This window comes from Eretmochelys imbricata, chromosome 12, assembly GCF_965152235.1.
Source record: "Eretmochelys imbricata isolate rEreImb1 chromosome 12, rEreImb1.hap1, whole genome shotgun sequence".
In the NCBI taxonomy this organism is placed as follows: Eukaryota; Metazoa; Chordata; order Testudines; family Cheloniidae; genus Eretmochelys; species Eretmochelys imbricata.
This window is the reverse complement of record NC_135583.1, coordinates 37,416,296-37,439,757: the sequence shown is the minus strand read 5'-3', so window position 1 is coordinate 37,439,757 and position 23,462 is coordinate 37,416,296. Positions and strand designations below refer to the sequence as shown.

Genomic DNA, 23,462 nt, shown 5'->3' with positions numbered 1-23,462 from the left:
GGTATCCTGCATGCTACTGGGATGTGCCCATTGGACAGACTTGTAGACAGAACTCTGTAAAGAAGACGATGTATGTTAGTTGGAAGTAAGCTGTGATTTTTACATGTCTCATTGGTGAGAGATTCAGACCTGCCTTTAAAGTGGCTATTTTGAATAGGTAGATGAGGGTTTTTGTTTCTTCAGGGATCCCACTCAGTTGTGGGAGATGCACCCCTCAGAGGATAGCTGTTTCTGGGAGTTGGGTACAAGTTTGCTTTCCCAGACTTCAGCCAGCGGGTTTTGTTTGTTCATATGGAACTCAGTCACTCAGTGCATGATGTGCGTGCACAATGGTGTGTAACCTGAGGTCCATTGCTGGTTTGTAATAACACAGAGTAATGCCAACAGACAGTCCACCCCACATGCTATCCCAGAGGATGTTCAACTTGCAAATAAACCTTTTGGTTCCGCCCTAGTACTAAGAATCAATCTCCGAATTAGAGCCTCCGCAGTGCTTGGGAACAATGCATTCACAGAGGTTCCAAATTGCTTAAGAGCCTCATTGAGAGTTCCTTGCCTTCACGGAAAATCTAAGGTTCAATAAGGGAATGTACAGTGAAATTAAGAATAAATACATCCAGCTCTCATGAGCGTGGCTGGTTAGTCCTGCTGTCCAATTACCGCCTAATCTGTGTATATTCTGGATTGCTGACATCCTGCAACACGTTCTCTTCGGAGTCCTCTTCACTGTCTTCCTGCCTCTGTAGAGTGCTCCGAACGCTCTAGAAATGAAGATGTAGAAAGCCATTATGCAGCCTACCATTCTGATCTCCTCTCTTCTGCTATAGGTTTCCTTTAGTGAGAATTGCACCAGTGAGCCTGAAATCTGGCTTTCAGGCTACCAGTAAGAGGGGACCCAAGCCAAAACCCCAGATCTAAAACACCCCTCAGATTGTGGGGAAACTTAGATCTGAATCTGAACTTTGATACTTGGGCCTACAATGCTATCTTTACTTAGTTACATGATCCAGCCGCTATCTAACTCTGTGCTGCACAGACTTCTAGCCAGGGTGTAGGCCCTGGTAAACAATAGCAAGCCATGCTGGAACTTGAGCTGTGTAGGAATCTGTTTGTTTCTTAATAAATATCTCCCATTCAAGAAAAACTGTGATTCCATATATCATGACCAGGCCCATCTCTGATCATAGCTAGAGCTGTGTCAAATGGGCTGGGGTGAACTTGAACAAGTTTGGGGTTTAGCTAGATGAAAGAACCCCCAAATGTATCCACAGCTCAGTGACCCCTCTGAAGTTCTTAGTTGCTCATGCATTAGCTACAAAATAGTATTTTCTCGGTATGTATATGTTAAATATTTGTTTAAATTTCCTGTACCTTTTTTACTGTGACACGCTTCCTTGATCGTCATATGCCAAGATGCTTGTCTTGGTGCTTTTTAATAGCAGATGTTATATATTTTGGTAAACAAGGTAGGAGCTGTTTAATATCCTTCCTCCTTATCTGTAACTTTCAAAATCAGTTCTAAAAGGAGCTTAACTTATGCCAGTTCCCCAAATACTGTTAAGCTGGGCTCCTTGAGCCAAGTACTACATAACTGGGTACATTGTTGTTGTTAACCACGTTTACTGCGGTAGTGCCTAAGGACCAACCAAGAACGGGCCCCGTTTTGCTAGGTGCTACACAAACACTGAACAGGAGAAGTTCCCTGCCAGAAGAGCTGACAATCTAGAGAGACAAAACAGACGCAGGTTGGGGGAAGGGGTAGAACACACAAGTAGAGTGAGCAGTGTGATGACAAATGTCACATTAATACCACGATTATTTTTTGGAGGCAGGGAGGAGTAGCAAAGAAGGGCTACTAGGATGATCAGAGGAATGGGGAACCTGCTGTGACAAAGTTCCTCATCTGCCTTGGTGGGTCCTGCGCTTATTGGCAGATTTGCTCGCCTCAGAGGTTCACAGCAGCCCTCAGTTTGGCCACTTTCGTGGCTCAAATCTGCCATTCACTCAGTTAGCCTCATCGCAGGCCGGCATGGGGAAAAGGAAGAACAACAATCCCTGCAGTCTCTGCTGATCCACCTAGTGGATCGGGGAACAGGCCAGAGACCTTCCCCTCTGGTGGAACCCACAGTCCAGGTCAACTCTTCCGGTATCAAGTAGGGAGTTGGAGGGATGGGGAAACCCAGGCCCGCCCTCTACTCCGGGTTCCAGCCCTGTGGATTGCAGCTGTTTACAGTGGCTCCTGTAACAGCTGCATGACAACTACAACTCCCTGGGCTAATTCCCCATGGCCTCCTCCCAACACCTTCTTTATTCTCACCACAGGACCTTCCTCCTGATGTCTGATAATGCTCAGACTTCCAGTAGTACGCCTTCTCACTCTCAGCTTCTTGCGCCTCTTGCTCCCAGCTCCTCGCACGCACACCACAAACTGAAGTGAGCTCCTTTTTAAACCCAGGTGCCCTGATTAGCCTGCCTGTCTTAATTGATTCTAGCAGTTTCTTGATTGGCTGCAGGTGTTCTAATCAGCCTGTCTGCCTTAATTGTTTCCAGAAAGTTCCTGATTTTTCTGGAACCTTCCCTGTTACCTTACCCAGGGAAAAGGGACCTACTTAACCTGGGGCTAATATATCTGCCTTCAGTCACTTTCCTGTGGCCATCTGGCCTGACCCTGTCACACTGCCTTATGAGAGGAGACTTAAAGAGCTTGGCTTGTTTAGCCTAACAAAAGAAAAGCTGAGGGGAGAGCTGATTGCTGTCTACAAATACATCAGAGGGAGAAACACCGGGGAGGAAGAGGAGTTGTTTAACTTAATGGCCAATGTTGGCACAAGAACAAATGGATATAAACGGGCTATCAATAAATGTACGCTTGAAATTAGACAAAGGTTTCTCAGCATCAGGGGAATGAAGTTCTGGAACAACCTTCCAAAGAGGTAATAGGGGCAAAAAAACTAACCTGTTTTAAGACTGAGCTTGATAAGTTTATGATGCAATTGCCTACAGTGGCATATGGCCCATCCGTGACTGCTATCCTCAAATATTTCCAACAGCTGGAGGTGGGACACTAGACGGGGAGGGCTCTGAGTAACTACAGAGAATTCTTTCGTAAGTGTCTGGCTGGTGGGTCTTGCTCACATGTTCAAGGTCTAACAGATTGCCATAATTGGGAAGGAATCTTCCCTTAGGTCAGACTGGCAGACATCCTGGGTTTTGTGCCTTCCTCTGCGGCTTGGGGCAGGGGTCACTTGCAGGTTTGAACTAGAGGAAATGGTGGATTCTCTGTAACTCTGTCTTTAAACCCAGATTTGAGGACTTCAGTAACGCAGCCAGAGGTTAGGGGCCTACCATAGAAGTGCGGGGGGTGGGGGAGTGTTAGGTTCTGTGGCCTGCGATGCGCAGGAGGTCAGACTAAATGGTCATGATGGTTCCTTCTGGTGTCTGAGCTAGAAGAGGCTCAGCTAAATGGAAAGAAAAGAGAAGGGATAGGGTACATGGAAAGGAAGGTGATGGGGGCCAGGGAAAGGGGAAAGAGGGAAGAGACTGAGCGGGAGGGAGACAATTAGAGAAGACAGCCAATCAGCAATGACTCCAATGTTAGTCTGGGAGTACATGGGTGGCACTCCATGAGCTCAGCTTTGGAAGTGGTGACAGCCAATCTCCTCCTTAGGGGTCAGTTTTCCACCGAAGTGGTTTGAATTTACTTAATTTGAGCACGGTGGGGACGGCCTTGGGCTCGGGCTCTAATCCAAGGCCAAAAGCTTAATAGGGAACAACCGATGCGTCGCTGCGTCTCTCTCACCTGGCTGCTGGCGGACCATGGCAGGGTGGAGGAAGGGTTTGTGGTGCTCACTGGCCTGGCATCGTAACTTCCAGAAGCAATCTGGATCTTTGCTCTGAAATCCTAGGAAGGCAACACACCAATGATGAGGGTCAATGCCAGCCATAGATGAAGACCTGGCATGCAAGCGGGTGTCTCCCAAGTAATAGTGCAGGGAATAAATGCAAGCAAGCCAAGGGAGCTGTGCAAGCTCGGTTTCTGTGACTTCCCTAGCTGCTGTAGGTATAACTGGCACACAGGGCTAAATTGGGAGCAAATGCAAAACAGCTGTGAGAGAGGGTTGGAAAACTCAGCTTGATTTAATCAAACCAAAGGCATTGGCTTGCATTGGGGGTGGGCACATGCCACCAGCCCGTGAGAAGGTGTGTGCTTTTCCCTCCATTGCTGGCTGGGGTTGGACCATGACCCTGGCTCCTCCATCGTGGCTTGTGCCCCAGGGGTTGCTAGCAGTGAGGAGTCCTTGCTGCATCTGTGCCTGGTGCCTGCACGAAGGGGAAGGTGCCCTGCACGCCAGCTTACAGGCTGGACGCAATCTGCCACTAAGCATCCCCTGTGTTAGCCGGAAGCGTGCAAGTGCTTGAACAACATATGCACACAGAGCAGGCATTGTACTGATTTAATGCAGGGTATATCTTCTTGTAGAGGGATGGACTTGATGAGGCTTTTTTTATCTGAGATGATCCCGTGTGATGGAAAATTACAGGCGCCTCAGAAATACAAAGTGCTCATTAAAATCTTATCTCCTTGTGAATAAAACATGCACGTGACTGATGTGCTGTACTCAGACTGGGGCGGGTGGAGGTTACATCTGATCTAGTGAGTGTTGATCCAGTGGCCAAAGCTGGGGGCTGGGACTCAGGATTCCTGGGTTCTCTTCCACAGACTTATCATCCAAGGTCACAAGTCATGCCGCTGCCGTGTACCTCGGTTTCCCCATCTCTATATTGGGGATGAGGTTACCTACTTCTAAGAGGTGTTAGGGATTCATTTACTGTTGGCAACATGTTTTAAGCTCTGCTGATAGACATGGCTGTACAAGTGTTCTAATAGAACGGTGTGTTTCCAACCCGCGTACCTCCATATCTCTTTCAAAGTCATAATCGTCCAGCTTCTGGAAGGCGCTGGAATAGACCTCGAGAGCCTTGGCATGGAAAACCATCTCAATGGTGACAAAGTCTGAGAAAATCTTCTGCAAGAAAGGAAATGTGGGGGTGGGGTGCAAGAAAGGAATGTGGTGGTGGGGTGTAATGTGGGCCACTCCTTTCTTGCTCCTAATTATCAAAACCCCTTGAAAGACGAGTCATGTACGGAAAGCACCAAGTACCCTGCCCTCTTCAACAGCATTGATGGTACTTAAGGGTGCCCCCTTTGGCCAGTTAAGGAGCGGCATCACGGGGCTCTGGAGGCATTTCCATTTGCTCTGCTTTGACCATATGGATGGTGGCTGCAGTAAGAGACTAGAAAGGAAACGGGTGGGGAAATGAGGAGGAATGAACTCCAACTCCAAAGTATGGTCGCTGTACGGTCAAAACTGCTCCTAAAAGTCTTTATTCCCCAGAGCAAACGGAGCCCTAATCCATCTGAGCCCCGGGGGGATATAGGGATTTTTAAGACAAGGCACCATTGTGATCATCTTCTAGTCTGATCTCCTGTAACACAGGCCAGAGAACCTCACCCAGAGATTCCTGCGCCAAAGTCTGACCTAGAGCAAATCTTTCCAAAAGAAATGTCCGGTCTTGATTTAAAGGCTTCAAGGGATGGAGAATTGATCACATTCCTAGCTAATGTGTTCCAATGGTTAAAATTACCATCAGAGTTTAGGGAAAAAAGTGCCATTTATTTCTAGTCTGAATTTACCTAACTTCAACTTGTAGTCACAAGATCTTGCCTTTGTCTCATTGATAGAAGAAGGCTCTTTGCTCTGTCTGCTCTTAACCTCTTTGAGAAGCTACACAGATTTAGTCTTTCACTGTAGGGCAGGTTTCCCAGACCTTGAATAATTCTTGTAGCTCTTTTCTGAATGCTTCTCAGCGAACTTTACCTGGACGTCTTTCAGTTTCTGTTTCTGGAACTCATCGATGGTTTCCTTGAGCTGCTGGGTGGTGCGGCTGGCGTCTACTGAGACTTTGTGCACGTTTGACTCAGCCTGAGAAAAAGCCCAAGGGAAGCACAGCATCATATGGTGCCTATGCTGTTCCTTCAGATCCAGAAGGGGTTAACTGCATGGGCACCGGGGAGCAAGGCATCTCAGTGGGAGCAGAGTATAGAATTACAAGACTGGGCCTTCAGAGAGGAAGGATGGTCCTGTGGTTAACGCTCTAGCCTAGATCCTGGAAACCAGGGTGCACTTCCCTGCTGTGCCACAGACTTCCTGAGACCTTGGGCATGTCCTCTATCTTCTCTCTGCCTCAGTTCCCCATCTGTACAATGGGGACAATAGCACCACCCTACCTCCCAGGGGGTTGTGAGGATAAATATATTAAAGATTGTGAAGTGCTCAGATATGCTGGTAATGGGGCGCATACAGAGCCCTAAGGTGGGTAGACAGGCCACTGCAGCACAGGGATCAGCAATGAGACCCAGACATGGTTATGGTGCAAGCTCCCCCATCAGTCAAATCCATAAGCCTCCCTGTCCCAGTGTGGAGGTGGTTGGGGGAATGACTGTGCCCTGGTAAACCCTTGTTATAAAGCAGCCCTGGGATTAATGCTTGTGGAGCAATGCTAGGGCTTACAATGAGCCACCTTAGAAAGGAAGCATTTGCCTTACTGCCGTGCAAATGCCTCAGTCCAATATTGCGTTCAAGGGCCAGATCCTGGATCCATCACAGAATCCAAACTCCCCTAGGTCTGACGTTGGCCTGCTTTGGTTGAGTATGGGGTGCAGAACAGAAAACCTTTTACGTTCCCATTGCAAAGCCAATACCATGATCAGGTAAATGGTTTCTTTTGAAACTCACCCAGTGTCTCTCTCCTGGGGCTGCAGCCACTCTGGGGCTGATGTGATCTCTCTCTGACGTGCTCCCATGCTTAGATCCCTGTTCTGTTTCACCGCTTGATGGTGATATAGGTGCATGCTTTTTAGCAGGCCTGACATTATCCAGCAGAGGGCAGTAGGGCATGTATGCTTCATGGGGGAACAGACCGTGGCCCAACATGTCGTCTTATGGCTGTAGTTTCATAAGCTTAAAGCCCTGTGAAAACCTTTATGAGAGATCTAGGCCAAATTCATCCCTAGGGAGCTCCACTGAAACTGGCAGAGTGACAGCAGGGATTTACCTAGTCCTTTTCCTTGAGAACCAATTCAGCCTACATGGCATATATGCTCTCTATGTGTCTCCTCCCTGTGATTTTTATCAGCTGGGGCTTTAGCGTGACCATAGGATCTTAGTTTTCTAAGAGTTCATCTGCTCCTACTGCTTATTTCCCATCTTCCTATTATTCCCCTAATTCTCTGTATATGACTTTGCAATCGTTTCCATCTTCAGATGCGGAATAAACAGAAGGTGCAGATAGCCATGGGGCCTGAATTTTAAAAAGCAGAGACCTGTTTTGCTTGTGCACTGACCACACCGAGGCACCCGAGTTAACACATTTGCACATGCCCAGATAGATGCCACAGGCCCAATTTGTTCTTGCACATTCATAAGCCCATCTGCTGAGTAAGCCTTGAATTCTGCTTGTAAGGAGCTGACACCTGGCTTCCTGCATGTATCCTTAGTCAGCGTAAATTAAGCTACAGAAGTACAATGCAGAGAATATTTGCTATTACAGCAGCAGGGTTGGTTCTAGCTATTATGTTTTTTAAAGCTTCTTATGAGGAGCTACTGGGTCCTGAACAGATAATGTCTGTGGAGTCAGGTCTTTCTTTTTCTGTTCCTAGGATAGGTTACATCTTCCTTTTGAATGCTGAGCTAGTTGCTAAAGCTGGAGACTGAGAGTCACGACTCCTGGGTTCTCTTCCTGGTCTGTCACTGACTTGCTGTGTGATCTTGGTCAAGTCACTTCCCCCTGACTTTGTGCCTCAGTTTCCCTGGTTTCTGTAAAATGGGGATAATGAGACTGACTTTGCTGGAAATGGCCCACCTTGATTATCACTACAAAAGGTTCCTCCCCCCCACCCCCCCGCTCTCCTGCTGGTAATAGCTCACCTTTCCTGATCACTCTTGTTACAGTCTGTATGGTAACACCCATTGTTTCACGTTCTCTGTGTATATAAAATCTCCCCACTGTATTTTCCACAGTATGCATCCGATGAAGTGAGCTGTAGCTCATGAAAGCTTATGCTCAAATAAATTTGTTAGTCTCTAAGGTGCCACAAGTACTCCTTTTCTTTTTCCTTGGTTGGGTACTTTGAGATCTACAGTGGAAAAGCCCTATGTGAGAACTAAGTGTTGTTATAAACTACCCAGTGGTGGTTTCTTTAGGCGAGGGAGGTGGCTGGAGAGTGCAGAATATGAAATCAGAAGGATGTTTCTTGTGGGCATGTTCGGGGGGGTCAGATGCATCCCCATGGTGGCAGACACCCTCAGGGAGCCCTACCACAATTTTCCCTTCCAGTACAAAGGGTTCTATAGCTTGCATGACATTCCTCCTCTCTCTCTAGCTGCAGGAGGGAAGGCGCAAATCCATCAGCACTGAATGTCATTACAGGAAAATGGATGAGACTTATGGCAGGGCTATTTCAGGTACTAAACATGTGGCGTAAAATCTGGACCAGTGGAGCATGGTGCATTAGTGTGTTGATAAGAAAAGCAGCTGGGAGGTGAAATAAAGCCTGCCTTAGTGGGGGTGGAATATCAGGTAGGGAGAAAGCAGAAAGGAAGCTGGCTGGCAAAGGGTGGGTGTATTTTGATGCTTTGTGGTGCTCAGTCATTCTTTTTTTCTCCTTTGAATACAAAACTGTAGGGTAAGCCTCCACCCAGCCCCGGAAGGCGATGCATCCAAATGTTAACCCTTTACAGTCATGCTGCACACGCTACTGAGTAAATAGGGGCCACTCAGGGCTAGTGTGTCCACTGCGCATTCCCTCTGAGATCTCCGGCCCAGTTTTCCTCTCCCGCCGGTGTCAGTCAGGAGTCACTCCACTGCTGTCAATGGCGCTGGTCTAAACAGTGTACGTGATAAATGAATCCCTACTAGAAGTGCCAGCTGAGATCAGGTGCCATTGTGCTAGGCTCTGCACACGTGTGTGGGAAGAGGGAAGGTGGTTGCCATATTGTGGGGGGGGGGGAGTTTCCATGAAAAATTTTGACTTTTCATTAATAATAATAATAAAAAAACCCTGAATTTTCAGCCAAAACATTTTTCATTGTTCTGACAAAAAGAAATGTGGTGTAAGTGAAAACCCAATTTTCTATCAAACAGCTAGTTTTCACAGAGAACTTTTGACCAGTGAGAGAGAGTCCTTTCTGCAGTGCGCTTACAGCTTAAATTGACAATACAGCCCAGGATGGGAGAAAAAAGCCAGATTCCAGTTCCTGGTGCTATTGGAAAGAATTGGGTCTTGACTGCACCAGCGCCATCCAGTGTTACAAATACCATAGGGAGGGTTTTAAAAATGTCCTGTCCTGCCCTGGGTTGTGTGTCTCTTTAGAACTCACCTGTGCTTTATCCTGACAATCTTTTACTGTCCATTGCTTGAAATTATATCCTGGGTACAGGACAAATATTATACCCAGGGGAACTTGTGCTTACCTGGGACTGATGGCAGGAGTCAAGGAATAATCTGATGAGAAGGGGAGAGTTTATAGACACACTGAGCCTTGTGCTGGTGTCTGTGTGAGCAGCTGAGCCCAGAAGACCTGAACTGAGCAGTTACTGTCAGATGCTTGTGGGCAGGAAGGAATCTTGTCCTCTTACACTGACTGCCCTGATTGCATTTCTGAAAGAGGATTTTCACCCTGGGGCAAACATGGCAACTATCCACCCTATAAAACACAGGCCGAGCTTTGCCTGTGACTTTGTTGGAGTGCCTTTTAAATCAGACCAGTGGATCAGCCCGGAAGGAACACCACTTATTGCCTAGGGTGACCATACGTCCCGTTTCGGCCAGGACAGTCCCTTTTTTAAGCCCTGTCCTGGCTGTCCCAACATTTCTGGCAATAGTGGACCTTTGTCCCCTTTTTACTCTTGGCAATTGGATCAGTTGGCAAGAGCAAACGGGATAAATGCCCACTTTTGTCAAAAGTGCGGTGCGGGGGAATTTGGGGGGGTGTGAGTGGAGATGCCAGCCCCTTGCGGGGGCGGGGGAGGTAGGGCTCATACAGGGGAGGGGGGTGACAAGCAGGGTTGCAGCAAACAGCAACAGCCTCTAGCGGGGGAGGGGGGCAGGTCAAGTTCCTGCAACCCCAACTTCTTGTGGGGTGGGGCAGGGTTCCAGTGAACCCAGCCTCACACAGGGGGCAGGCAGGGTTCCAGCGACCCAAGCCTTGTGGAGGGGGGGCAGGCATGGTTTCAGCGACCCCAGCCTCACGCGGGGGTGGGGGGAGCTTGGACCAGCCACACACGGTGTCCTGTTTTCCCTTTGGGAAATATGGTCACCCTAATATTGCCACATGGGGAGTGATCTCAGTGGAGGGAGGTAACCTGTCGGTGCAAACAACTGCTTTGTAGGAGCTCTTGTTTAAAGCACCTACAGAGTTGGTGGAAAAAACAGTAAAAATTATGACTTTTTTTTGAATTTTTTACTGTTTTTGTTTTTTTTTTCCCCAAAAATTTCAATGAGTTTTTTTGGGAAACTCACAAACCTCCAGCTACCTCTGTAACAGGTAGAAAACCCACAAAGGTTCATGAAAAATGGAGTTGAAAATCTGCCAGGTTTTGCACTGAAATTTGATTCCTCCCCCCACCCCCATGAAAAATGGCATTGAAATTCAAAAAGTGTCAAGCAACTCTGTGTGTGTGCAAATGAGGAGCACAAACCTGAGTGCTTATTGCACCTGGCTTCTTGGGGACAGGACCCTAGGGATGCATGAGCCTGTATGATGCCCAGTGTAGAAAGCTGAGCTGGGGGGCCATGTGGTCCCCAATCAGCATGGTACTGCTGTGAAATCTACAAGAGAGAGTGACATGCAACCCTTATGTGGGGAGCCGATGTTAGTTCCCGGATGCAATGTTTTGTTTCCAGAGAAGCTGAGCCACCTTGCTCAGCAGCTGAGTCTACACAAAGATATCCAATTTCTTCTTTCCCCCTTGAGGATCTTTGGGATTTTCAGCTGAGAATTGCCTTCTTTGGAAAAGCTGCGGAAGGGGTTGCTCATGTAAAATATTTTTGCCAGGCAGAGGCAAATCTCTTGAGCTGTCGAGATTATCCCTTTGAAAAGGGGTCCCACCCAGAAAGAACAAGAGACAGACCAGGTGGGTGAGGTAATATCTTTTATTGCAACAGCTTCTGTCGGGAGCAGGGACAAGTCTTCGAGCTTGCACAGAGCTGTTCTTCAGATCTGGGTTACAAACTGACCCACCGTGAATTTAGTTTAGACATTCTGGTTATCTTCTCCAGACCTGGGGAAGAGCTCTCTGTAGCTCGGAAGCTTGTTCCTTCCACCAACAGAAGTTGGTCCAACAAAAGGCATTGCCTCACCTGCCTTACCTTTCTCCTGTCCTGGGACCAACAATGGCTACAGCAACACTGCAAACCATATAATAAGGTGTGTTTCCCTGGGTGGGCGGAAGGAAAGGAACATTTTGGAAAGGAACATTGCCCTATTTTCCATTCACACGCCATTCAGTGAGTGCTGGTGTGGGGAAGTGCTTAGAGTAGTTAGCAACTGAGCCCTCCAAGATCTATGTGCAGAACGTGGGTCTGGGAATGAATTTAAGATGCGTGTGACCAGATTGGCGTCAAAACGTAGCACGTGTGAAATCTCCCCTTTCACATTTGCAGCTTGATAAGGAAGTGGTTTGGGGGGAGGTGGACTTGGCGCCTCATCACCTGACCCTCAATCCCTTTGCATGCATCTCGTTTCTCTGAGCTCCAGCTAGTTCCCAGGGAAGCCTGTGGTTAGTTTACAACAGTCTGGGCTTTCCCTTACTGAGGTGGGTGGTTTCCTGACGCAGGTCGGTTTCCAACAGATTCTGTTGGATTCTGTGGAACATTCGGAAGAAACCACAGTGAAACCTAAGCCACTGAGCCCTGGCTTCCTACCTCTGCGTTACTGATCAGGCTGCCTAACCAAGTGCTAACTCTGCACCTCTCGGGGTTTGTAATGTGGCATAAAGGATACGAGGGTGTGTCGGTCTGAGGGTGACTTCTGCCGCAGTCTCTCCAGTTTCTCCAGTTGTTTTATCTCATTGTTTCTGACTTTGTTGAACCTCTTGATCTCTGCCTAGGAGATGAGATCAGTGTGTTTTGTTTGGTTTTTTAAGGCTGGCGCGGCCGGCTGGCTACGGGATGTGGCAGGGCACAGCTATGTGGCATGTACCTGTGTCTGCTTGAGCTGGACTCCGTACCGTTTCAGCGGCTCCACAACCTTCGTTTCCAGTCTCTCCACCTACAGGGGAAATTCACACAGGCAGTATGGCGGGGATATAATGTACTTGGTACAGACAGGGCTGGCTGATAGCCTGACAGAGTTGGGACCTCTAGCCACCAAGGAATAGCACTGCAATTGCCCTCTGCTCTATCACCTCAAGGGATCCAGATCATTCAGTCCTTCATCTGGCGACACCGCCAGTTACAGCAGGGACCTCAAAACAGGAGCTGGGCTGGCAGCCGTGAACATGTTTCATGTAGCCCCTGAACATCCATCAGATGGCAACGCTAAATGCTACCCTAACCCTAACCCTGACCTAAGTTGGATTCAAACCAGACACCTGAGAGGTGAAAGGCCCTCTAATCCACTGCCACTTTCCTAACACGAAAGGCACAGTGAGACATGGAAGAGGGTGCAAGGGGATGGGGTGAATCTTCCCCAAATAGTACCCAAAGAATGGCCCATAATCCTCTCAGAAGCAGAAATTGGGTGATTATGGAGAGCTTGTCATCTTGGATAAGGGATAGATTCACCCCTAAAATTCTTCCTTCTTAGCTTGGTTCCTCCCTTCCAGGCTGGAAAGGAGCAGGAAGGCTGCACAGATCAATACCCTCAGCTCCTGAACAGGGAAAGCAGCAATGAGCCCAGCCATCCTAGGACAGGACACTAGTTACTAGTGTAACACTGACAGACCCCGGTCGTCAGCAGGCAGGATTGAACCTGGGACCACTAGATGGGACAGAACACCACACCCAGAAGGTGTGTGGGTTACACTAGCACAGTATATCTACAGACAATGAAATATTTAGCATTTCCTGTATTGCTCACATACAGGTCCATTGCTCCCTCAACGTGAATTCCCATGACTATGGTCAGATTGTGCCTCCCTAGCTGTGATCACAATCCTGGCATAGTCAGTGTTGCGGGGTCTAGGCAGCTCCTTACCTCTGCCTGCCTGTAGTCCTGCACTTTGGCCAGCTCCTCAGCAAAGTTCTTCATGGTGCTTCGCAGCTCAGGGTTCTCGGTGTTCGCATAGTCTATGAGCTGCTTCACCAGGAGATCTGACTTGTCCCGCAGCTTGGCTGTCTTCCTGGCGTAGGAGGCCATCAGCGCACAGAACTGGCCGAAATATTTCTCTGCATTGGCCACTGTGTTCTCCATGATCCTCACTTGGCTATCTCTGGGTAGGGGAGAAAAGAGCCGCATGTTGGGTTACAGAGTAACAGCCATGTTAGTCTGTATTCGCAAAAAGAACAGGAGGACTTGTGGCACCTTAGAGACCAACCAATTTATTTGAGCATGAGCTTTCGTGAGCTACAGCTCACTTCATCGGATGCATCCAATGAAGTGAGCTGTAGCTCACGAAAGCGTATGTTGGGTTAGTTCACCATCAATGCTGGTATGTCCCAGCTTTAGAAACTTGAGCCCAGAGTTTTGCAGGATTTCTCTCGTGTGTGCATCAGAACCACACCTTTGTATGTATGGAATGGGGCATTTGTATGCATAGATTGGAGAACTGTGCACCTGACTGCTCAGTGTGTACACACACACACACACACAAAACTTTGGGTCTCAGCTGTCTATTGTTGCTCAACCACAAAAGGAACAACCCAAGTCAGAAATTCAATAGATCAGGCTGAATGGTTTGTTACCCAAGAGTCTACTGTGACAACTGTAAACTTTAAATGTTGGGCCACTTGTCTAGACTGCCTTTGAAACAGGTGGAGCAGTTTCCCAGTAGGAGGTCACATCCGGGCCCAGTGTTTACGCTGAGTGATGAGACATTGTCAGATGCTGCTGTTCAGAATGTCTTGAGCTTGCAACTAGACCCAAAAGCTGTCCCAAACATTTTACAAGCATCAGTTGCAAGAGTTGGTTGTAATGTGTAGGAGCAAGATTTGGGGTTTTTGTGCAGCAGTACTGTTTAAGTCCATAATGGTTCCCAATGAGTCAATTCATCCTGTTGCCTTATCTCCATCTCACAGTGCCTTCTCTTGCTTTCAAAATGACCTCCCCATGACAGTGCTGGGCCTTATGGGATAGCGATTGAGGGGTTCCAGCACAGGGGCAAACTTGGCTTTAAGGGATTCCATAATGGAATATGTCACAGTTCCAGGGCTAGCTGCACCCATCTCCTCTCTGGTCTCTGTCTACACTGCAATAAAAGACCCACGGCATGGTAGTGGCTGGCCTGGGTCAGCTGACTCGGGCTCCTGGGGCTCTGGCTGCGGGGCTATAAAACTGCTATGTAGACACTGGAGCCCACGGTCTGAGCGCCTATGAAGGGAGAGGGACTCGGAGCCCAGACATCTACGCTGCTGTTTGTAGTCCTGCAGCCCGAGCCCCACAAGCCTGAATCCGCTGGGCTGGGCTCTGAGACGTGGTGCCATAGGTTTATCACTGTGTAGACGTACCATCTGAGTGCCCCCCCCGCCCCTTCAGGTGTCAGGCTTCATGCCTTTCTCTCTCCTAGGGTGGAATCGCGTGATTATCCTGCTCTGAGACCGGGACCTGGGCTACAGCACCCTATGGTTCACTCATGCTTACTCAGCAGGTCCAGCTGGGTATGGCATCTGCAGTTCTTCCCTTTGGGCATCTACAAGCAGAGGTCCATAGTGACCAAACAGCCTCCGTAAACCGAAGTATAAATGGTTAATCTTAAGAGCAGGAATAAAGCAAAGCATAAGAAGAAAAGGGTCTGTGTACGCCCAGCCAACCTCTGAGCGGAGCCCAGGATGGCCTAGCTCTTCAGGCAACCTGGTGTGTGTCTGTGGGTGTTCCCCTGAACAGCCCCCTGACAAGTGCCCCCTCCCTCAGGAGAATGACTTGTATCCCTGGGGTTTTTGGTTCTCCTTGGTGGACAGAAGTAGGACAACAAAGCCAAGGCTCTTGCATTCTCTCTGGCGTGTCAGCCGCTGGGTGGCTATCTGAAGCCATGGTATCTTTCCTGCCTATGCGCAGTCAGCCTCTTAAATGCACCCCAGGTTTTCATACAGTAGCACACCCTAATCACAGTCAAACAAATACATAGAAGTCATACATTATTACAGAGCAGCCCATTGTCGATCACAGCACTGTCAAAAGTGATGTGGATTGGCTAAACCCAGACCCCATGCTAGGAGTTTTCCGGCAAGGGTGGAAAATGTTTTCAGTGCCCCATTTTCCCCTTCCCCCAGGAGTGGCCAAGGGGGGGCGGGAATCACCCACCTCCAAATCAAGCAACCTGCCCACCCTGGTGGCCAATCAGCGGAGGAGGACAAAAGAGTCTGAGAGGCACAGCATTATGGCAAACCCCATGGAAGTTGGCATCCGAGGCAACTGCCCGTTTGCCTGCCCTGAAAAGCAGCCCTGACTAAAGTATTGCAAGGTTTGGGAAGTGCCATTTCATGGCACAGTTTCCTCATTTGGAGGATAGCTTTCACCCAGGTCTCCCTGTTTGCTGGTACAGTTTGTACCCACCTAAAAACATGGGGGTGCCAGTTTTGCACCTGCAAATATATTCTGGGTGCGCATCTTAGCACTAGGATGACATGCTAGCAGGATAGGTAGCCTCTCTAGTGCTGGTACTTGCGTCTGCAGTTTATTTGAGATACAAAAATGCCCCCATGAAAGGGAGGCTGGGAGGCTAAAGAATTGCCTCTTGGTGTAGCCTGGCTTCTAGGGTCTGATATTTGGCGCTGGGTGGCTGCCTGTTGGTGCAGCTGAGCCCCACGCTGGGCTGCTGGCGGGGCTCAGCTGTATGTGATCTGCATAGTGCAACAGTTGAGACTTGAACCTAGACCCTCCCGGTCAATAGACAGCAACTGTTCCAGGCTAGCTAAAGACAAGCCTTCCCTCGAGCTACTGGGAGCGGTGCTAAACTCAGCTCCGCTCCCAGGCGTTCTTGACACATCTCCCAGCTGCAGTGCCCTGTTCGGTACTGGTGGGCTTAAGCCGATTATTGAATGCTCCTTTCATAAACTTCAAATCCGCGTCACTTCATCCCATCTAGAAACCCAAATCCCGCAGCTATCAGTGTAAGACCTTCCTAAATTCCTTTAAGAGCACTATTAATGGAAAGATACAGCTGCAGTCTGCCTACGTGTCTAGTTCTCCCAGCAGCTCTGCCAAGAGTCCTGCAGCTGTGCACCATCTAATAAAGCCTGTTGGTCTCCATCATGCAAACTTGACTCATTGCCACAAAAGACATGGGGGGGCCTTACATTTTTCAAGGCTCAGAACTGTAGTAAACTGCCTTCCCCTGACCTCATGTTGAAAATAAATCATTGGCAAACAGTGCTGGATCTCTAGAGCATTTGCTGCTTTAGGCAATGTGGGACTATGGCCACCCCTCCCAGGCTTGCTGCAATGAATAAACTCACTAAACATGTTACGGCCCCTAGGCCTTTCTGTCTCCTCTGTGTGGTGTAGCCAGTCATGTCTTTCAGCGTGATTTTACTGATCTCAGTTCTGGGCTCCTCCTTACAGGAATAGAGTGACAAACTGGAGAGAGTTCAAAGACACGGCCAGTGAAATGAGCAGGGGCTAGAGGGACTGACTTAAGAGGAAAGATGGAAAGAGCTTAAAGGTGCATAGTTTGGTTGAGAAGGAGAGATGTAACAGCCTACAAAAGGAGCAGAATTATTTAGTGTAAATACATCGAGGCCCTCAAAATCCGAAGGGATGGGGGTCCCTATAAAAACCTAAAGATGTTGGAATCAAGTTGGAGAAATGTAGGCTGAATATCTGGAAATATTTCCTGATAGTGAGATGTTCTCCCAAGCTTCAGTGGTCCACCGGGGAACTGGTGGGAAGCTCAAACAGGACTGGATGGAATACTAGATATGTTGTGGGGAATACCCTGAATTGGTAGGAGGGACCTAGCTCTCCTCGACCCTTTTCTCTCTAACTTCTGCCTTGCTCTCCTTCCATGATGACACCTTGTTCATCTACGCTTCCCATGTGGGCTACGCCATAAGACATACCTCCATGGTTCTCCAGTGTTTGCATTCCACAAACCACAGTGTGAGAGAGAGATCCTCAGAGATCCATCCACTCTGTCCCTATCTGCTACTCCCCACTAGAGCAGGTTGAAAAATGCCAATGAATTTTGTGGAGAGTTGGAAACATTTTCTTGGTCTTTTTGCCCCCTAAATTTCCCCTTAAGGAGTTTCAGGCTTTTCAATAAAACTGAAAGACAATTTTAGTGAGAGGGTTTTAAATGGCTTTTGGACAAAAGTTTCATTTTTTTTCCAAAAACCTGAAAAGTTTTCCTGAAAAGTTTTCAGTTCCGATTGTTTGTCCAGAACTGGAATATTTTGACCAACACGAAGAGTCTTGTGGAAAAATTTTGTTTCCATTTCTCATCCAAAACGCGTTGTGACAACCAAGATGTGGATGAGCGCTAGTTTGCACATTTAGTTCTGCAGAGAGCTGCTTGGGTGGCAAACGATGGGCTGTGGCCTGGGCGCTGCTGCCTGACGTGACTCAAGCCTTGGAAACATGCTCCTTTGCGCTCATGTGTGCTAGGAAAAAGGAACAGGTCCCTAATAGATAGGGTGACCAGATGTCCCGTTTCTGGGGACTTTGTCTTACATAGGCGCCTATTACTCCCCCACCTCCTGTTCTGTTTTTTCACAGTTGCTATCTGGTCACCCTACTAATAATGAAACCCTAACTGGGTGTGGCCTTCATCAGAAGCCATCCAAGCTACTACTGAGAGCTGTGTGCTTTTGGGGACACAGTGATAGGGCACTTGGCAGCCTGGTCTGATTTCTCCCTGGACCATATGGGGCACATACCTCTGCCAGGTCTGGTAGCAGGATCATGGTGGGAAGGAAGAAGGAGGCTTTCTGCCAGATCCTCTCACCTTGGCAGTAGTGCTGGAAGGGGAAGGAAGTTACAGCCAGACTCCTGCCTCCAGCAGCCTGGGTATCTCTAGGGACCCAGTTTTTTCTGGTCTCTTGCTTGAGGCCCTGCTTATAGGCTGGATCTTGGCTTTAGTTCTGCTGTCAAACATCTGGCTCCAATACAGTTCAGTGTATGTTTGTTATCATAGTCTAACAGCTCCAGCAGATGCAAAGTTTCCAGAAGTTGCTGCTGCTTTACATGGTTCTTAAACATAGGATACATATACAGGATGTTTCTCTTGCACCGCTTCTCCTTAGGGTTGCTATCTGCAGCCGTAGGTGAGAGCCAAAAGCTGCGTCTCCATTGCCCCCCATGAGCTTGATGCAAATGCTTAGGGCCGCGTTTTCAGATGTCCGGCTTCCCTCGTTAGCCCACACTCACTTGTTCATTGAGAGCCAAACAGTGCTAATTGAAGGAGCATAGGTCTCGTTTATCGTTTGTATGTGTGAGTGACAGTGAAAATTGTGGGTTGCGGGGGCGAGCATGCAAAGTGGTGAGTTGTGCAGAGACGTGCTCAGGCCCTTGGCCCTTAGGTCGGCTCAGGGACACCAGAACACAAGCAAAATTTCCAGTTACAAGTCTATTGACTACTTCATGGCTACGGGCCACTCCTGAGCCTTGTAGATTGCTCACGTTTATTTCCCAGGGTTCCCCAAAAGTCATAGATAGCCGCTGTGCTAAAATATCCCCATGCTCCAGGTCCTTGGCATGCAAACCTCCCCACACCTTCTACTGTGCTCTGTGCAGAAGGGTCTGTGTGCACTGCATCGGGAGTGACTGCAGCTTGAATGGATGGATCCGAGCTAGCATTCATCTAGCTAGCTTGGATACCACAGCAATGAAGCTGTGGCCAGCACAGGCTCCACTGTGGGCTGGCTGCACGAGTAATTACCCTTGGTTCCAGGTGGGCTTATCCAGCCTACACTGAAGCCCAGACTGCTGCAGCTTTGCAGGTACCAGAGCTAGCGAGATTGATGCTAGCTTGGTATGCAGTCTACATGAGCACAGTCACCCCAAGTGATTGCAGTGCAGGCTTTCCCTGTGAGAACGCCTCAGGCTGCAGTGAAATTAATGAGCACCTCCCACTATGTTCCTTTAAATCTCCAGGCTCCTCCTTCCCATTGTTGGGGTATACAGCAAAATCTTGGAGGGGACCTTGATCCGTTTCAGAAAAGTGGATGAACTGAGCCTCTGCAAAGCTAGGTCAGTATCATTGCACCTATTTTACAGAGGGGAAAGCGGAGGTCAAGTTAAGCGGCTTGCATCAGGTGGGACGAGAACCGAGGTCTCTTCACTCCCAGCCTGCTGCTCTGTCCACCCAGACAAGCTGTCCTCACTCACTGTAATGCCTCTGTGTATCTCAGGGGAGCTTCCCGCCGCTCACTGCAAGCTTCTTCCCTGGCAGGCTCCATGGCAGGAGGACAAAGAGAAAGGACACCCCCAAGCAGCTGGACCCCGGCCCGCCTTACCTGGAAAGGACGATGTTCATGGCTGCAGGAATGGGCCAGCCTTTCTATCACAGAGCAATAACACTAGCTCCAGCTGCAGAGGGACCCACCAAAAGCATAGCTGCTCCTGACCCGGCTCAGGTGGCGCGCCCAGCCTGGTTGGTATGGCAACGCTACCAACAGAGAGCCGGGGATGTGGGCGGAGCCATGGCTCTGGTTTCCAGGGGTAACTGGGCCTGTTCTATATCCCTGCCCAGCCTACCCCTGCTTCCTCTTCAGATCTGTCCATATTAACGGGTGGATCTCCCCCACCTGCTTCCGAGAACAGCATTGCCCCTCCCCTAGCATCCAGGTGCCGTCCTGCCTCGGCTGGCGAGATTCCAACCGGCAGAAGGTGGCCCTGGGAAGCAGGACAGCAGGCAGCTCAGCAGGGCGCAGGCCTGGCAGGTCGGGTTTGCCTGGTTTCTGAGTCTGCACAGGACCCCAGATTTTGGAGGTGCCCCCACCACAGCTCTCCCAACCCCAGCTGGTCTGGGGAAGCTAGGGGATGAACTTTATAATGAATAATTAGTTGTATTACCCACAATGCCCACAGTGTATTTCTCTCTTTAGCACAGTCCCTGTCCCTAGGGAAATGCAGTCTAAGAGCTGAACTCCTCCACAACTAGACAGCTGGCCTGAAGGGTGGATTAAAACTGTCCTGGCCCTGAGCCGCCCAAACACTGCCCTACACCCCGCTAGGGGCTGGAGGGATTTCCTCTTTGCTCCCCTCAGACAGCACAGGCATGGCCAAGGCAGCGGTGACATGCAGCTAAGCCTTGCAGTCTCCCTTGTGGGGCACCTCGCAAGCTTCTGCCACCTTGAGACACATTTGAACCCAGCTGTGACACAGTGGCAAAATATCAGCCCCTGGCGACCCAGAAGCAAAAGTCATTACCAGAGTTGAGATCCAGGGGTTTTGAATGTGAAACACCATCCTTCCACCCCTTCCCCTGAAACCTGGGGTGGAGTGTGTTTGGCATACGGGGCTCCGGTTCAGCCCCGCGTCTAGTCCCTGTCCCCCATGTGTTGTATAGACGTTAAGACCAGCGGGGAGCATTGGGATCATCTTGTCTGACCTCCTGCCTAGCACCAGCCAGAGACTCTCCCCCTGTGATTGAACTGAACCCACAAGCTCTGGCTGAGACCGAATGGATCCCTTAGAGAGACGCTTGGGCGCCAAGTGATGGAGAATCTGCCACAGCCCTAGATCAGTGGCTGCAATGGTTAAGCACCTCCCTGTGAAAAATTTGCACCTTATTTCCCGTCTGAATTTGTCTAGCTTCGACACCCAGCCGTTGAATCTCAGTCGGCTTTTGTCGGCTGGCATGCAGATCCCTCTCCTCTCACAGATCCTCTGCCTGGGTAGGTACCTGTTCGGGACGAGGGGCTGTCTGCCAGTATAGGCCCATCACCAGCCAGATCTTCTCACGTGCCTCCTCGCAGTGCCTGGGGACCTGCAAGCTGCTGCTAAGAGGATAAAGGCTCTTATCTTTCCATGACTCTGTCCAAAGTTTAAAGGTCAGCATGAGAGCTTTTTGTATATGTGAAAAGAAAAGGAGGACTAGTGGCACCTTAGAGCCTAACCAATTTATTTGAACATAAGCTTTCGTGAGCTACAGCTGAAGTGAGCTGCGGCTCACGAAAGCTTAAGCTCAAATAAATTGGTTAGGCTCTAAGGTGCCACAAGTCCTCCTGTTCTTTTTGCGAATACAGACTAACACGGCTGCTGCTCTGAAACCTTCTGTGTATGTGTTACAGCGGGGCCTGGAGTGCCTGCTTCACGTGGTCTGGGGTCTAGCTCACTGGCTGGCTGAGGATTAAGTCTAATCTAAATTCAAGATCTTCTGCAGTGAGAGAGAGTAAAGAACGGGCTCTTCCCTACTCCCACCACCACTACCTGGAGTGGCTCCATTAGCTAAAACAGGGCTCTGTAAAGCTGTAGGTGAGCTGTAGCTCCTTGCTGTCTCCACTCATCCCGCTCTTGGTCATGGAGTCTGAATGAGTAGCCAGAGGCTCCGGAAAGAAAGAGACCCTTGTGGCTAAAGCACAGGGTGAATTCTCTGCCCTGTGTTCTATAGAAGGCCAGACTAGATCGTCACAATGGCTCCTTCTGGCCTTAACACCTGTGCCTGGGAGTCAGTGGAATTGGGTTCTATTCCAGCCTCCTCTGTGACTTTTGGCAAGTCCCGTAAATTGTTCTCTGCCTCGGTTTCCCTTTTGGTAAAATGGGGATAATACTTCCCTCTCTCACAGGCTGTTGTGAGACTTACTTAACCTTTTGCAAAAAAAAAAAAAAAGAAAAAAAAAAGGCCTTTGGGTAGGAGGCTCTAGAGTAGGGCAAACTATTGGCATTGCCAGTAAAGCACAAGGGGTCTGGTTGGGGAATGAAGCCAGGGCCAGCTCGGTCTATTACCAATCTCTTGTGATAGTTATAGGGGCAAATTCTGGTTGGCACTTGGCAATGGATCCCTCCAAGGAGATACGCAAACAGCAGTGCTGACTGCTCATGCTCCGTGTCTCGGAGGGGGAGGCGACTTGTGCTAGTCCCCGAGGGAACTAGGGGATTTCCTTTCCTCCCATGGCCCTGGCGAGGGCACATCACAAGCACCGTTCCTCCTTTCTGTCTCACCAGAGGCCTCCAGTCAGTACTCCCTGCACAAACCCCTTCCTCAGCCCAGGGCACGTCACCTACCTTACCCCCTCCCAACCCAGCCTGTCCCCACCCTAGCAGCTGACGGAGCCCAGTGCTGGGAACCGGGGAGGGGGGCATGACAGGAGGGATCCAAGCGGCTGCTCTGGGGGAGTCCCCCAGCATCCCTTGAACTGACTCTGGTGCTCACAGAACCTACAGGAGCTGCAGATTGTTTTAATGATCTCCTTAATGGGCATGCACTGTGGCGCTCTCCAGGAAGAGTGACATCAAAGGGCAGGTTATGGCTCAGGGGGGTGGTAAGGGCAACAGGCCCAGATCTCCCCTCAGAGGGACAGCTTCCCCTGTCGTGGAAATAGGAAGCAGTTCTGCTCCAGCGGATGAGATCCATCCCTGCTGGGCCTCCGCTGGCCTGTGCACTGCCGGGCGGAGAAGGCTCCACCCTGTTCCCCCAGCTGTGTTTTCTGCTAAGTAGCAGTCTTGGCAAAGGGGCTCGAGCATGAGGTGGGCAAGGCAGGTGTAAGGTCCTGTGGCCCCTTGGGGTCAGAGGACTCCATGCTGTCTTTCACTCAGAGAGGAAGGGAAGGAGCTATGTGAGAGGCACTGGACTGTGACTCAGGAAACCTGTAGTCAATCGCCAGCTCTGCCACAGACTCTCCGTGTGACCTTGGGCATGACTGCTCTGTGCCACACACACCCCCTCTGTCAAATGGAGATGACTGTCCTCCTTGGCTGCCTTGGCCATGAGATGGCAGGAACCGCTCTCACTGTATCTGTGCAGTGCCCTGTGTGAGGGGGCCGCTACGTTGGTTGGGCACTAAGAGATTATGTCCCTGGTGAAGGATCGTGCCCCCTTGGAGATTATTTCTTCCCATCAGTACTGATGTTTATTCAGGGAGGGGGAGATAGTTTTAAGAGAGACAATCCATCTGTGGTTGCATCAGATGTAAGCAATGTGCAGCCAGGGAGCCTGTTTTTTTTTTTTAGCTCTGTCGTTGCATTCTTGTTGGAACAGTTTGCAAAGCCAGATGAGTCCCTGGCAAAGGCAGATACGCTGCTTCGCTGGCACCTGGCAAGGGTCGGAGCTACCTGAACATGCAGGGCCTGTCACGCAGCACA

General features: G+C 49.5%; 1 protein-coding gene across 1 annotated transcript; it reads right to left on the bottom strand.

Annotated features, from left to right (window-relative positions):
- Nucleotides 1-656: 656 nt before the first annotated feature.
- On the bottom strand, nucleotides 657-19,692 carry CIBAR2 (CBY1 interacting BAR domain containing 2). Its single transcript, XM_077831337.1, has 9 exons — nucleotides 19,673-19,692; nucleotides 13,260-13,494; nucleotides 12,264-12,332; nucleotides 12,066-12,167; nucleotides 9,535-9,540; nucleotides 5,880-5,984; nucleotides 4,914-5,027; nucleotides 3,800-3,901; nucleotides 657-761 (listed from the first exon to the last, which is right to left on the bottom strand). The coding sequence occupies exons 1-9, from the start codon at nucleotides 19,690-19,692 to the stop codon at nucleotides 657-659; spliced, it is 858 nt and encodes a 285-aa protein (XP_077687463.1).
- Nucleotides 19,693-23,462: the final 3,770 nt, after the last annotated feature.

What these genes read in the sequence shown, in the direction of transcription:
- CIBAR2 (XM_077831337.1), bottom strand. Translation starts at nt 19,692, where the DNA reads ATGAACATCGTCCTTTCCAG. An exon ending in AGAAACTGAAAGACGTCCAG is followed by an intron (nt 5,028 to 5,879) that starts GTAAAGTTCGCT and finishes CCTTTCTTGCAG; the next exon opens with AAGATTTTCTCAGACTTTGT. An exon ending in CATGGTCCGCCAGCAGCCAG is followed by an intron (nt 762 to 3,799) that starts GTGAGAGAGACG and finishes CTTCATTTCTAG; the next exon opens with AGCGTTCGGAGCACTCTACA.